Source organism: Magallana gigas, chromosome 2 (assembly GCF_963853765.1).
Source record: "Magallana gigas chromosome 2, xbMagGiga1.1, whole genome shotgun sequence".
Lineage (NCBI taxonomy): Eukaryota > Metazoa > Mollusca > Bivalvia > Ostreida > Ostreidae > Magallana > Magallana gigas.
The window spans coordinates 743,786-760,280 of record NC_088854.1 but is presented as its reverse complement, the minus strand read 5'-3'; the positions used below and the strand labels follow the sequence as shown (position 1 = coordinate 760,280).

Below are 16,495 nucleotides of genomic sequence, written 5' to 3'. Positions count from 1 at the left end.
ATTTTTGTATGAAAACTAATTGGAAAATGGAAATTGATATGGTTTTCCCTCTTATAGACATTGATTGCCATCTATGACCATATAAGGATTTAATGGAATTCGGATTAAAACCCTAGGCTATAAGTTTAAAACACTCCAAGATTCAAATTCCAATATTAAGCACACAGTATGTGAAATAATCAGAAAAAACATTCCTATATCACTCTATAGTGTTCTATTAACATAACATTCCTATATCACTCTATTGTCGACTATTAAAATATGTTTAGCACTTTCTGTCACGCAATGAATTAACCAATTAAATAATAATCTCCCAAAAAATTATGGCTGTCATATGCAGTCTCAAGAGGAAACAAGTAATAGATGTGCGAGATAATCGGTGGTGGAATTAACGGGCTCAATGCGAGAGGTGTTGGATTCATCAGGGGACTATATGAATGTGGATCGCCATCAATATCAGTATCTTTATTGAAATCTGACAGTAAATTATTCATCAAACTTTGCCCCCACTTTATGATATATTGAAATAGTGTGAGACTTTAAAAAAAGGACTGAAATTCAGTCAATAATATTCCAAAAAAGTCTGGTCTCCTCACCAAGGAGTGAAATATTACAGAAATATTGGTTACTGAACATTATAAACAACTTCATGTTTTTGTGCTGCTTACTGTAATCTCTTCCCATAATTAACTGAACAAGTTGAGGGGTATATTAAAAGTTGATTCCCTTGGACATTATGGTGGACGTTCGATATGATCAGTTTTCATTTTATGGATGTGTATTTAATTTAGTAATGCACATTGTAAGATGCTGTTTGAGACCCAAGCCTTTAGGAAGCATTTAATAGATAATGGGAACTAATCATCATTACCGCCCCCACAATTGACGTTGTGTAAAATTTTAAAGCATATCTAATGAACAATTTGTTGACAATCCAGTCTCCTTAATCAACAGTTTTCAGAATTAATTACGGTAAGTCACAGTGACTGCCAAATCCTCCAGATCAAGTCTAGTCTTTGATCAAGATTTAACACCCTAGCTTCTACCCTCTGAAGTTTGAGGTGCATGATTTCTTGAATTCCTTAAAAAGATAATCAGTTTTATTCCACTGACACATCTGTTTGTATAGCTATAACTACCCTCAAAGGCCATTTTTTCAACACAGCTCTCAACTGCCCTCTAGGGGTCATTCTTCCTATGAATGCCCTCAAGGGCCATTTTCAACACTACTCTCTACCTCCCTGTTGGGGCATTCCTCCTATGACTGCCCTCAGAGCCATTCTTGTCTCTGCCTTCTACTAGCCTCTATATAAAGGACCAATGTCATTATGACCCCCCCCCCCCTTTCTTTTACTGCTATTTGTTACTTCCACTTCTTTTTCTGAATAATTAAGTAAATTTAATTTCACCTTCTGAAAGTTATTGAAAATTAAAGAGGTTTTCGTTTTCTCTTCTCTAAAATTCTACCTGTTTTGGGTTTAGTTTCTCTTAAAAAAATTCTATTTAAATTGCAGAAAACTTATCAATGATTTTTTAATCTACTGGTTTAGATTACAACCTAAGTTTACAAAAACTGTTATTCAACACATATAAAATAGTAAGAAAACTAGGTCATGAACAGAGAACATATATATACTGGCTGCTTTCATCCTCATCGAGCTCTAGTACATGTATATCCATAGTACAAGTAGTACACAAGCAGGAAGTCTATAAGAAGTGTCCCCAGAGTGTCATCTTCAACAACTGTGTCCGATAAAATCAAACCTCTTGAAGTTTGTTATATATCTCCATATTTCAATTGCACCTAATGCCGCCTAAAAATCATCTTGCAACCATCATAATCCTTCATCTTTAGTCTACTCTCAAATGTTTTTCTCTTGAACAAGAAAGATAACTCCAGTTTCAAAAACCAGAATCCCTGGTTCAGAAAAAATCATCTACTCTAACACCACTTCTGAACTTGTGTTCAAGAGTAGGTGCATTATGATTTTGAAGCAGAATACTGAACAGATATTCTAAACATCTAAAAGTACAATTAACTGGAGACTTCTCTCAAAGAATATCACTAGGACATGTTGATACAGCTGGGTTGGGTGTCCCAGCTCCCTGGTCAAATTAAATGCTGGTAGTAAAAATTCTGTGACACCATGCACAAGCTTGTTTTAATTACATTTCATACCAAATGCTACACTAATAAAAAGACATGAAAAACCAGTTCTTATATATCAGATAAAATCTGATAATTTGACAATCTTTGCATGGGTGGTCATTGCTATTTTCCATATTTGTACATGATGGTAAAAAACTAATTGATTAGAGGATACTGCAGGTACATAAAATTTCAGTTCTGGAAAAGTCACTGTTCCCAATGGCAAAGTGAACTGCCTATTTTAGCAGTAGATATTAGGCAGTTCATAGGCAGTTTTCAAATTATTAGGCAGTTTTTAAGCAGTTCAGATCAGTAAGATTTTAGTGGCAGTTCAGTACTGCTTTAGGTTAAAGTGTAAGCAGTTATTCTAAGCAGTTTTCTTAGCAGTCTTTGCTGTATAAGCAGTTATAGGTTAATAACAAGTGAAAAGCTGTCAATGTGACAGCAAACCGGGTTTTCTTTTATGTGAACCATAATCCATGTCAACCCATATCCAGTGAAATGGTGTACCCCTATATGCAATATTTTGCCAAAAAGTGACTAAGTTCAAAAGCTGGTATTTTTTACATAAATTATCAGAAATCAAAATCCTAGCAATATGCACACCTCTGATATACCCTATGTACAATTGATCTGCAAAAGAACAACTTCCTATCTTGAAATCTGTAGGAGGAGTTATACATACAATGAGGGTACCCTATATGCAATATTTTGCCAAAAGTGACTAAGTTCAAAAGCTAGTATTTTTTTCATAAATTATCGGAAATCAAAATCCTAGCAATATGCACACTTCTGATATATGTACAATTGATCTGCAAAACAACAATTTCCTATCTTGAAAACTGTAGGAGGAGTTATCCGTACAATGAGGGTACCCTATATGCAATATTTTGCCAAAAAGTGACTAAGTTCAAAAGCTAGTATTTTTTCCATAAATTATCGGAAATAAAAATCCTAGCAATATGCACACCTATGATATATGTACAATTGATCTCCAAAAGAACAACTCCCTATCTTGAAAACTGTAGGAGGAGTTATCCGTACAATGAGGGTACCCTATATGCAATATTTTGCCAAAAATGACTAAGTTCAAAAGCTGATATTTTTTTCATAAATTATCGGAAATCAAAATCCTAGCAATATGCACACTTCTGATATATGTACAATTGATCTGCACAACAACAACATCCTATCTTGAAAACTGTAGGAGGAGTTATCCGTACAATGAGGGTACCCTATATGCAATATTTTGCCAAAAAGTGACTAAGTTCAAAAGCTAGTATTTTTTCCATAAATTATCGGAAATAAAAATCCTAGCAATATGCACACCTATGATATATGTACAATTGATCTCCAAAAGAACAACTCCCTATCTTGAAAACTGTAGGAGGAGTTATCCGTACAATGAGGGTACCCTATATGCAATATTTTGCCAAAAATTGACTAAGTTCAAAAGCTGGTATTTTTTTCATAAATTATCAGAAATCAAAATCCTAGCAATATGCACACCTCTGATATATGTACAATTGATCTGCAAAACAACAATTTCCTATCTTGAAAACTGTAGGAGGAGTTATCCGTACAATGAGGGTACCCTTTTGGCAGCCGCCCGCCCGCCCGCCATTTTCACCATTTTAATAACCGGAAAACCCGGTTAAAAACCTCACAGGCGACTTCCAACAATCTAGTTTGAGACATGTCATAATATAGACCTGTCCTGATCCTATGTGAGGTGTTACTTACTAGCATTATGTAATTGCATATATTTGAAATATCAGATGCAAGCTTAAGTAAACAATTCAAAGTCAAGGAAAATAACTGCTAATAAACTGCTTTTGAAAAACTGTCTATGAACTGCCTTTGAACTGCTTAAGAACTGCATATGAACTGCTTATGAACTGGTTAGGTAAAGAAAACTGTTTATTTTTACTATGTGAGTATGAAATTGAAAGCAGTTAAGAAGGGTTAGGAAACTGCCTAAATGATGCAAAATGTAAAGGTTACGGAACTGCTTGATAAATGCCTTCCACTTTGCCATGGGGATCATTCAAGCTAGATTACTGTAGATTATCAAATTTACTAGTCTTGTGGTGTATCTGTAGAGCCATGCTTTCATTAAATTCTATCAACCACAACGGTAGCTAGAACTCTGACATTCTACAGAATTTTATACTCAATATGCCTTGCTATTTGATGCCATTCCAAGCAGCATTCAAGTAAAAAGGTGACATGAGAGGGTTGCATCAGGAGGTGTCTGAGTTGTTCACCTGCACATCACCATTTTAATTGTCCACATTGGTCCAGCTGTCCCCTAAAAGTTCTAAGGTCTGGCCATAATTACTCTAAATATTGAAAAATCTCCTATCAGGTAATGAAATTATAATTTAGTTCACATGATTTCAGTATCTTTGATAACTACTGGGGTATATTTCAATTCATTCAGGTGTAACTGCTGGTTGACATTAAACCCTTTTTCCATTTTATTCAAATGTATATTTAGAACTAATGACACATGCTTAAAATACAAATTAAGCATATTGTTTCTATGGCTTAATTTAACAACTCTCCATAAATATATGATTCAAATTCGCTCTTCGTATTCTTAAGTTTACGTTAAAATTATTCAACAATGATTGATCGTCTTTATCGCCACTCTTTACAGTCAACCTGATTTTCTTAAAACTGCATTAGTTTGTCAACTATGACACATTATAGCAGACACATGGTAAGCGGTAAGTGTTGCATGATTCAGCAGTATTTGTCAGACATAAATAAATACATTGATGCAATAATTATACCTTTGGCGTTCGGATCGATTCCATTCTTAGGTTAATTAACAAATCTATGGACAATTAAGATGAGTAATTACAGCATAATGTATGTGTCAACACGCCATTGCTCCTCCTCCGGATGTAACAATATACTAAAGGAGAGAACCTGTCTAAACAAGCAAAATGTTCCGCTAAAACATTCGTAAATCTATTTCCGACTTAAAATAAAAGAAACAAAATATGGAGTCAGGTTTTCTTCAACAGAAAAAATACCATTACTGCATTTTAATCCATTTGAGTGCGCCTGTATGGTTATATTCAATATTGAAAATTTAAACTAAATAAAGCACATACAAGCCAAATATCGAATTTTTATGATTTCTAACGTTACATTTTATTTTTCGTATGAAAATATAATCTTTTTAAAAATTACGCTGCACGAAAGTAAATAAATCCGTTCTTGTTATATTTCCATCATAGACAATTTAAGTGTTTGCCAAGTTAATGGAGATTCGGTGTACACAGGAGTTTATATTTGGCACAGGCGTATGACGTTTAAAATATTTCTTTTTAGAATAAAATTAGAATAAGATTATTTCCTTGTATTTGGTTTTCAACTGTACCCTTATGTATATCACAAGCGCCTGTTATTATAACAAGAGGCCCATGGGCCACATCGCTCACCTGAGGAACAATAGGCATGATAAAGTCAGCTTAATGGAGTCATAATACAAACAATCTGGACAATGTACAATAATACATGTAGATCCTGTATAAATAAAATCCATTTTCCCCCTTGGAACTCGGATAGCCCTGATTGCTGCCAATATTTACAAGAGCAGACTTCAATCACCGCCGGGCTGCACATGTATATAGGGACTCAACGTTACGCAGGCAGGGATGACCTCACACCTACGCAACTCAACAGCTCAACCTAACGCAAGCAGGGAAATCCGCACATTTGCGGTAGAAAGGCCTGAACACCAGCAGGGATGACCATACACTAGTGCTCCGCCGCAACCACCATCAATACAAGCAGGTATGACTGCACACTTGTATTAATGCGATACAGGGCAGGAATGACCGCACACTTTGTATCGAAGGTTAAAAAACACGAAGATTAAATAGAGCTGGGATGATCAGACACTCAATCTATTCATACCTGCTCAAGTTTAACCCCAAACAGTCACTCATCGTAATGCAAGAGACACTGTCTTTATATATGTGCCGGCATAAAATAATTCATAGTATCTAAAAATTGGAAATCAAAAATAAACAAACTAATCCGGCCTAACCCAAAACTTCTTATGCAGAACAACTTATATACATTGAATATCTATTATTGTATAAAAATAATCATCACAATAATTGGTTAACAGTGGATGCATTAATTAAAATAATCAAGAATCAATAAATCAAGGGCAATAACTCAATACAGTAATACAAAAAGATTCTAATGAAAAAATAGCTGCCTGCTTCAATTTTATAGTCATATCACATGCTGAGTATTGCAGTTCTCAAAAAGATCCTTTACAATTGTTTATATATGGGATATTTAGCTACATCAAACTCTGAACCTAATTGTGAGGCCGAAGAATTGTCCTGGAGCCAAAGTTTTAACAATTATAAAAGAATAATCTTGCTGATTAGTTTCTGAGAAGAAGATTTTTAAAGATTTACTCTATATGTTCCTATGTAAAACTTTAACACACCCCCCCCCCCCGCCTATGTGGCCTCACCCTACCCCCTGGGATCATGATTTTCACAACTTTGAATCTACACTACCTGAGGATACTTCCACACAAGTTTCAGCTTTCCTGGCTGATTAGTTTCTGAGAAGAAGATTTTTAAAGATTTACTCTATATATTCCTATGTAAAACTTCGATCCTACATAGAGGCCCCATCCTACCCCCGGGGGTCATGAATTTCACAACTTTGAATCTACACTGCCTGAGGATGCTTCCACACAAGTTTCAGCTTTCCTGGTTGTTTAGTTTCTGAGAAAAAGATTTTTAAAGATTTACTCTATATATTCCTATGTAAAACTTCGACCCCCCATTGTGGCCCCATCCTTCCCCCGGGGGTCATGAATTTCACAACTTTGAATCTACACTACCTGAGGATGCTTCCACACAAGTTTCAGCTTTCCTGGCTTTCTGGTTCTTAAGAAGAAGATTTTTGAAAAATTCTCGAAATTTTTCATTAATTTCTAATTATCTCCCCTTGAAAACGGGTGTGGCCCTTAATTTTCACAACTTTGAATCCCCTTTGCCTAAGGATGATTTGTGCCAAGTTTGGTTGAAATTGGCCTAGTATTTCTTGAGAAGATGTTAAAAATGTGAAAAGTTTACGGACAGACGGACGACAGACAAAATGTGATCAGAATAGCTCACAAGAGCTTTCAGCTCAGGTGAGCTAAAAACCAAAGATAGAACACTATAAATTCAAATGGTTTTAAATGAGTGGAGTAAAGACTACAGAACCTAAAAAGTTCATTCTATCCAAGGGCTCACTTTGTATACGATAGAGACTATAAAGAATCTTAACAGTTGTTGCCTGGCATTCAACACGAAAAGGTCTATTTTGTACACGACACTTTACATTATTGACTATATAAACATTTTTTTTTAGTTTATGAAACGAACAAAATGTTATTTGTGTAATAAATACTAGAAGTACGATAATAGAGTTTGGGCCATTTTTTTCTTCATCGCATTAATTAAGTTTTGATCACAGGCACTTGGCTTTATATATTTTTCTCATAATAAAAAAAAAACAACCTGTACCTAATAATACACGTCAGGTCCCTGTGGTTTTGATGGATAGGGTGGAGAAGTGGGTGGGGTGGAGGTTCTTAATGGAAACTAATTAAACTAAGATTTTTTTTTTTACCAGACATTGAACTTCAGACACCGATGACGTAATTTAATCACGTTCTAATGACGGGGTGGGGGGATTGCAGAAAGGAGTTCGACCATTTGAGGTTTCTATATAACAGCTCAGCCGATTCGGTGAACGATGCTGGTACAATAAATCCCCACAATATGTCAGCTCTATCTTTGTTTTAAAATATTGCTAGTCTTCCGTAATCATTGCCTTCTCGTACAAATTCATTACGACTGGTATAACGTATCTGACGTTTTCCTGGCTTTTTAACGATTTTGACAATACACTTTGATTTTAAGAGAACATTTATAGCAAGCAGCTATGCGCTGCGGCCTGGAAAGTAAATGTCCCTTGCATTTTTCAGCCACACAGAGATGATGGTGTTCTGTTTCTTGTTAATTTGATTTTTTTGTATTTGTAAATTACCTCTGCTTTATACTGTGCAACAACCTAAAAATTTCGAAGAAACTGTCCATATTTTCTTTGAAATTGTTGAGCTAACCGTGCAGTGTAACAAAGACAAAGCCAGGAGGAATGAGGATAGTTGTGACAACACTACAATGTTCTGGCCTTTGCTACGTGGCAGGTCATAATAACAACACAACACCCAACATTTGCTTTTGCATTTTTTTTATCAACATGTATACAGTTGTTCTTCACTTTTTACATAAAAACATAATTTTTACAAGACTTTCTGTCTGTTTCAGACATAATAACGAATACACAACTCTAGGTTGTATAAAATGAGTGGACCCGCCCCCACTGTGTCTGGTTCAGACCACAGTGTGGGGTACGGCGGGTCAGGGTCAGTGTCTATAACTCTAGCACTTCTCTAGCTCCACACTGGGCCTCACTTCTTGCTCTTCTTGGACGAACTAGATCTGGTTACAGTTAAGGAAAACCCTGCCCTCTCACTAAAGCTCTCCTGTATGATGACGCATGGTTATGGCTATACAGATCATCGATAAAACAATATTTTATCTTCCGTTTCTTTTGATCAGTCACTTAAAGAAGTTTGAAAATTCTTTTTTATTGCGAATTTGACTCCTGTTTGGGTTTTCTTTTTGGGCTTTAAGTATACCAGTGGTTATTTAAGAATGATATCCAAGATTTAAACCAAAGTATATCTTGGTTAAATATTTCCTTCTGTTTCGGTGTTTACAAATGTCGTATTGTGTTTTGAGATTTCGTGTTATTAGTACGTCTTGTCTATACTAAAGTGTTTTACATAAAGTGTTTAATAGATGGTTGTCAAGGATACTTGTCGCGTGTCTTGTCCTTGTTTTTACTCTTCTCCTTGGACTTACTCTTGTGTGGACCGTCTTCTGCAGCCTCCTCCTGTAAAACACACATACTACATGTTCAATTGTCTTCACAGCATTACATACATACTGGTACATGTCAAAGAATTAGGGTTTATACTCTCTAAACAGCTTTAGAGAAAAATTTAGAGATTTCTCTACACAACTTTTGAGAGATGTAGAGACCTCTCTAAAAACAATGTTGGAGAAAAAGTAGAGACCTCTCTATTCTACTCAGCTTTAGAGAGGATGTGGTGTTTCGCTGCATACTTCTCTACCCATATTTAGTGAGCGCTAATTCTATAGGTTCATATAAGGAAACATATTTGCAAATATATTATAACAGCTGAAATGAAGATGAAGAAAATCATCAACAGCTCCAGTGAGGATGCTGAAACTTCTCTAAACAGCCCAAGTGAGGATGTCAAGATATCTCTACATATTTTAAGTGAGAATGTAGAGACATATCTTCTTAGCTTTCATAAAATGTGGTGACTTCTCTATACTGCATTGTAGAGGGTGTAGATAAATCTATACATAGCTTTAGAGATTGTGTAGAGAATGCTCTCAGCAATAATATGGATACTTCTCTTAGCAGCTTGATTAAGGATGTAGAAACTTCTCTACACTTTTTTAGGTAGGGTTTAGATGCATGTTCTTCTTAGCTTTGATAAGACTGTCTAGACATCTCTATCAAATATCATTGGAGACTACTCTTTAATGAGAATGTAGATTTCTCTTAACGCTTTCATTTAAACTGGGCAAAATCCTGAACACATCTATGACCTTAACCTTTGCATGGCCGTCCAGCCTGTCTCGTGACTGTTCCCGCTTGCTGTGTTTGTCGGAATCTCCATTAATTCTGGAACTGGAATGACCTGTTTAAAAGAGACCAGATTTTAAACAACCTTTTAATAAGCTTTTAATGATATACAGAGCCAATACACTGACAATTCTTTTTTTATAACCAACTTGTTATATATATTTTGTATGTTTATACATGTACGGTACACGTGCACAAGGAAATGGAGCCCATCGTCTGATATGTATAAAGGAAAGTAGGACATTTTGAAAAAGATATTTTTACAACTGACTGAATCAAAATATCTATATACAAGGAAATGGGGCCCCAGTGTCAATCCAAACATATGCTATGATCATGGTACAGCATTTGGCACTATGACAAAGAATTTTTGCTTAGGCTGCAGTGTTTATGGTAAAGAATTGTTGCTTAGGCTGCAGTGTTTATGGTAAAGAATTTGACTTAAAACTCACTGTGTTGGGGCTCTGCACTCCTCCTTCGTTTCACCTCTCCCTCACATCTATCATCTGCGTAATCCTACCCAAGAAATAAACAAGAAATTATCATCAGGAGGCCATGTATTACTAATTACTCAGGAATGTACTAAACACTGCTGGATTTCTTCAGTTCAGGAGGTTCAATAATTAATACGAAAGTTATCAAGAACAGTTGCTGGCAATTCTAAACAATATATCGGTATCTTCCCTTTAAACCATTCAAGATTGAAATTGTTTAATTTTAAAGATCAAACGACATGTTTAGGAATATCTAAATAATCATAAGATGCTGATAGAAGAGCAGAGTAAATTCGGGCCGTCTTACCAGACTGGTTCTCTTCCTGTCCTTCCTCTCCCGCTCTCTCTCGTTTGACGGACTCTGTGTAATACAGGCAATCATATCAATCACAAAATCAATCGTTACATTTACCGACTCTGGGCATAGCTATTGCTGCTTATACATGTATCAAGTACTGTGCACATGTTAATGCTTCAATAAGTGTATTAGTAAAATAAAATGACTGGTCCCATACATTTTTAGAAAATTTCTTCTGTGAAATTTGACTAATTTCTGTCCAATAGTGTTATGGTACCCAAGAAACTTCAAACTTATGAAAATTGAATTCAAATCATTTTCACAGTCTCAAAGTCTGAATATTTTTTATCAGGATTTTCCTAAGCATAAATTCACATGTAAAATTCGACAGCACCCCCCCCCCCCCCCAAAAAAAAATCCTGACAAGTTTTAATTTTTCTGGCCAAATGGTATAATGAAGATTTTCCAACGTTTTTCTCTATTCGTATTTAGGTAAAAAAAAATCAACCCCTTATTGTGGCCCCATCATACCCTCAGGAATCATAATTTATGATTCAACAAAACTTAATCCACATTACAAGAGGATGCTTCCACACAAGCTTTAACTTTCCTTGCCAAAGGATTTTTGAGAAGATTTTTCCCTGATTATTCCTACAAGAAAATGTAACTCCCCATTTTGGCCCCCACACACTCTTGGGACTCACAGCTAAATCAAACCTGAATCTAAACTACTGGTACCTAAGGACCCTTCTACACAAAATTCAACTTTTCTGGCCAAATGGTTTCATAGAAGATTTTAAAAGATTTTTCTCCATTTACTCCTATAAAAGAATTTAACATCCCTTCATGTTCGGTTAAAATTGACCCAGTACTTCTAAAGAACTAGATGAAATTGTAAAGTTTATGATGACAGCGATCAAATTTTGACAAGTTTGGCTCAAGTGCGCTATAATCATTCACTGACAGGAATCTACACAAAAGCATTTTATCGACCAATGAACTAAATTTTTGGTTCATGTGTCCAAAATAACCTGTAGCCATGACAATAGAGAAGGTTACAAAGTGCATTCATTGATGCATTACTAGTTACAGCAGGTGTTCATTTTGGCAAAAAAAGTAATGTATTGGTTCTCAGGCCCTATCTAATTTCGTTACAAAATTTGCGATCTGGCAGTAAAATAAATCAATGCGACTGTGCCTGAGAATCAATTCACATGTTTTTTTGGCCTTGCCCATTGCTGTCTCCTGTTGCGCTGCGCACTGACCACTCACCTTTCTGGGGCGTTCCCGAGTCTCGCTGTGATCACGGTCCTGGTGAAGAAGAAAAAGAAATCAGAACAATTCAGCCAGGTGTCTCCTGGCACCACCGGTCACCTGGGGCCACCACAGACGCCTCATGCTGCCACTACAATCACCCCACCCCCAATCCCTACCCCCTCATCACATAACAACCCCACTCCTAAAACATTGGTCTGTAGACATCAACATTCTTTCTTCCAAAAAAAAACACCATTACATTATTTTATGATAATTTCTAAAAGAAGTGTTTCTAAAAGAACACTCTTTGAATTTTACCACTAAGTTTCGAAATCAAAAGGAGGAAATTTTTTTAAGAAATTGTAAATAATACATAATTCCTATTTGTCCAGATTGTTCTGTCCCATCTCCTGATTTTTCCAAGAATACATCACTTTAAGAAATATAATGCAGATCATGGTCTTTTACAGAAGAGAATTAAATGATAAAAAAATTGATTTCTTTTAAGAAAATAAGCTGCATGCATTTGGAATAATTCTGTTAAGAACATGAAAGAAAGGGAAACATTTTAACACTTTGTTGTAACTTCAACAAATTTCATTTTATGAAAAAACAACACTTTTCTGAATACAAAAACATCATTAATTTTGAAAAGATGAAATTCTTATCTTTCTGAACTAAATGTTTACAACAGTATTAAAACATTAACATCATAATCCTTGTTATACAGGTAAAAAAAAAAACCCCACAACTTATCAAAACACTGACTTATTACAGAGGCATATGAAAATATTTTTCTATACCAAGTACATTATACAAAAATCTTTGAAAACGTATGTTATTTCAGCTTAAGTTATACTTATTTTTTCAAATGTTTTAAACTTGTTTTTCTGCTGATTTCCCTAGGTAGTGTACTGTATTCAGTTCCATCACAGAGTATTACAACATTTATCATGTTCATATGATAACATTAATGTTTCTTTGCTGCCATCAAATAAGTGAAAAATCTACACTGGTAATGAAGTCTGAATTAGGAAGTATTAACATAAAGACCAAGTAGGGATCTTTACTATGAACAAAGGTAAACTCTTTACAAAGTCAAAGTTTAAAAATATATCTTAACAAAAATCTTAAAATTCAAATATAAAATGTGGATTTTCTATGCACTGAGATCTAATTTGTATAGGCAATGATTAGAAGATATATTTCTTAGACGATCACACCACGTATTACACACAGCACCAATAACAATTAAAAATTTAACTGCATTCTTCAGCTCTGGATTTCACTATGGATTTCACGATTAAACTTCTCCTTTTATATAGCACTGATATTTCTGAATAAAGCCCGTTCATAATGCATAGTTACACAACATGAATTCCAAATTTATCACAACACAATTTTATGGTCCGATTCTAAATGAACCAAAGAAATTTCTTCAATCAACAGATATGGCACATCACGGTCTGGACATCACACATACGCTTGCTGGAATGTTGAACTCTGCTTGGTCTAGATTTGCTGTGGTTCGTTCTTCAGACAGACTGAGAAGTAGACAGGGGGTAGAACTCTTCTGTTGTGAGAGGACGGTGTTGAAATGATTGTAATCCATGGAAAATAAAGTTCTACATTTACAAGACTGGGACTACGGATCCTCTCTAATAAACAGGCATTGAGCTCCATGGAAGGTTAAAACTATACAAAGAAGAGAACTTGAGTATCAATTACAAGGCTGGGACTTCTTTTCCTCCATATGTAAAAATTCTCCAAGGAATGAAAACGACTCCGAAAGGATGACAGGTCTGGCTTAAGCTCAGCAGGAAGACACTGGCAAAGGATTACAGCAAACAGCAGCACCATCTCTCTATAGCTGTGGATATGGATTGCAATGGCTGGATCTTTCAACAGATGTGGCAATCCTACATCTTTTACTTTTTAGACAACATACAATGGCTGGAATTTTCAACTGATGTGGTAATCCTAAATTTTTGACTTTTTAAGACATACATTAGCTGGAATTTTCAACGGATGTGGCAATCCTATGTTTTTTGACCTTTTAGAAATACAATCATGGCTGGAACTTCCAACTGAAGTGGCAATACTACATATTTGACATTTGAGACACGATTTTAAAAGGTAGAGGGTTATCTGGTCTGGATGTGTGGCATCCTTGTCTACAATGAGGCCTCGTCTCTAAAAACTCCCTGCATACAGAATCAATATGGATTCATTGGTTGAAGTTGGCTCTGAACGTGAAAAATCAGGACAATGAATGCTTATCTTTAGGCTTCTTTACAAACATTGGAATTTGATATCGCTACAGGCCAGGACAACAAAACAGACAGAAATTTTGTGGCATATGCTCCTTTCCCCAACATTAAAGACAAAACAAGATTGAATGCAAGAAGATGATCATGGTTGGTGGAACAAACTGCATGAGACACTTCAGTATGGACAACCTTGGTCCCAAATAATTGGCCGACCTTAATGCAAAGATTTCTTTAAATTCATAAATGTCTTTTCATATTTTAACTTTCTTCATACTTTCTGATCACCAATATAAATATTTCAGTCCTTCTACATCTAATACATTTCACTCAGATCACAGGATAAAATACAACAAACATTTCCATTTCCTTAAAAACAGGATTCTCGGGATTCATCAGCAATGATCTTCCGACATCAATATCTCAATTATCTTGTAATCCGGCTTCCCATCCAATCTGATACATGGCAGGCATAAACCCTAAAAACTTAAAAACTGACAAGGGATTAATACCGACGTTTCCACATACAGCAAGCCTTCCTTCCCAGGGTGCACTGCTCTCAGCTCAACACAAGAAGACACCATTATTACGAGTTGACTTCCTTCATACTAACCTTTGACCCCGAAGCTGAAGCACTTTCCACTTTTCGACGTTTTGTATCTGAAAACAAACACCGCAGTTGTATGAGAATCCTATCACAAAAGATTCTACAGCTATTAATACATGCATACAGAATAACTTGAAGAGTCAACCTTTGTAAGTGTTTATCATTAGAATTTGTGAACACTCTGTTTTTGTGGATGATTTAATGGGCCCTCATCAAAAAAATTTCCTCCTCAGTCTTTATTGTCATTTGATTATGAAATGTAGCCATTATTTATTTTCCATACAAAGTATTCCAAAAAGTACTTTACCCATAACCTTAGATAAATTTACAATGGATAATAATTAGTCCCCTAGAATTTGAGTGATTTCCACTCTATATTTGACATGTCATTTAATCTACCACTGTATGGTAATACACACCTCTGTCTTCGTGTAACTTGGTCGACCCTTCGGGACTTCGCCACGAACCGCGACTTTCCTGGGAGCCGATGCTGGACGCCCGCTCCAGACGGTGGTCCTTGTGATCCCTGTCCTTGACCTCTGACGGACTGTGTGTCCTTTTGATCTTGATCTTCTCCAGCTTCTCCTCTTTGACCTTGAAGTCACCATGGCTGAAGTCGTGACCTTCCCTTATGTCCCTGACATCTCTCTCTGTCCACTCCTGGGCTTCTTCTTTGACTCGAATTTTTACCTCAACCTAAAAAGAATTTTCGGATAAGTCAACATAACACTTTAATCTTACCAAGTGACACCGTGCCAAAAAAACTATGAACAACTTAACAAACTAACAGATATCTTTCCCCTCTCACACTGACATTTGCCAACTTTTCCACTGATATCTGCACCTTTCCTAAGATAACTGTTAGTTTCTCTGATATCTGTCCCCTCCTTCTACTGATATATGTCCCCCTATGCCTTTGACGTGTCCTCTCCCCCAATGAAATCTGTCCCCTTCTCCACTGATACCTATTCTCTCTCTCTCTCCTCCCCCTCAACTTTGTTCTAGTTCTCTTCCCCTCCCATCCCCACTAAAAACTGTCTAGTGTTCCTTGTCTGCATCCCCCTCCTCAAACTGTTTGTTTACCTTAATCTGCAATCAAGCCCCCACAACCCCCACCTCCTCTATCATCCATTACAATCCCCTCCCACTGATGACTGTCCAGTAGTCCCCTCCCCCCTTACCTTGTCGGCAGCCTCCTCCTTGGAGCCTTTGTTCTCCTTGTTCTAACCCCCCACCCCACCGCCCCACTGTTAACTGTACAGTAGTCCCCTCCCCCTTACCTTGTCGGCAGCCTCCTCCTTGGAGCGTTTGTTCTCCTTGTTCTAACCCCCCACCCCACCGTCCCACTGTTAACTGTCCAGTAGTCCCCTCCCCCCTTACCTTGTCGGCAGCCTCCTCCTTGGATCGTTTGTTCTCCTTGTTCTAACCCCCACCCCACCGTGTCCAGTAGTCCCCTATCCCTTACCTTGTCGGCAGCCTCCTCCTTGGAGCATTGTTCTCCTTGTTCTAACCCCCCACCCCACCGTCCCACTGTTAACTGTCCAGTAGTCCCCTCCCCCCTTACCTTGTCGGCAGCCTCCTCCTTGGAGCGTTTGTTTTCCATGTTCTTACCCCCCACCCCACCATCCCACTGTTAACTGT

At 36.6% G+C, this 16,495-nt stretch overlaps 2 protein-coding genes across 2 annotated transcripts in view; both read right to left on the bottom strand.

Annotated features, from left to right (window-relative positions):
* Window positions 1–5,094, bottom strand: part of LOC105318437 (myotubularin-related protein 6) — a 28,969-nt gene extending 23,875 nt beyond the window's left edge. Inside the window, exon 1 of the mRNA XM_066074403.1 lies at window positions 4,948–5,094. Coding sequence (XP_065930475.1) covers window positions 4,948–4,971 — 24 coding nt within the window. The 5' untranslated portion in view covers window positions 4,972–5,094. The remainder of the gene's footprint in view (window positions 1–4,947) is intronic.
* Window positions 5,095–8,420: 3,326 nt separating this feature from the next.
* Window positions 8,421–16,495, bottom strand: part of LOC105330153 (THO complex subunit 2) — a 32,904-nt gene continuing 24,829 nt past the window's right edge. The window contains exons 34-41 of the mRNA XM_066074397.1: window positions 15,274–15,550; window positions 14,861–14,907; window positions 11,996–12,034; window positions 10,733–10,786; window positions 10,384–10,447; window positions 9,901–9,986; window positions 9,069–9,145; window positions 8,421–8,688 (exon numbers count right to left, since the gene is read on the bottom strand). Coding sequence (XP_065930469.1) covers window positions 8,658–8,688; window positions 9,069–9,145; window positions 9,901–9,986; window positions 10,384–10,447; window positions 10,733–10,786; window positions 11,996–12,034; window positions 14,861–14,907; window positions 15,274–15,550 — 675 coding nt within the window. The 3' untranslated portion in view covers window positions 8,421–8,657. The remainder of the gene's footprint in view (window positions 8,689–9,068; window positions 9,146–9,900; window positions 9,987–10,383; window positions 10,448–10,732; window positions 10,787–11,995; window positions 12,035–14,860; window positions 14,908–15,273; window positions 15,551–16,495) is intronic.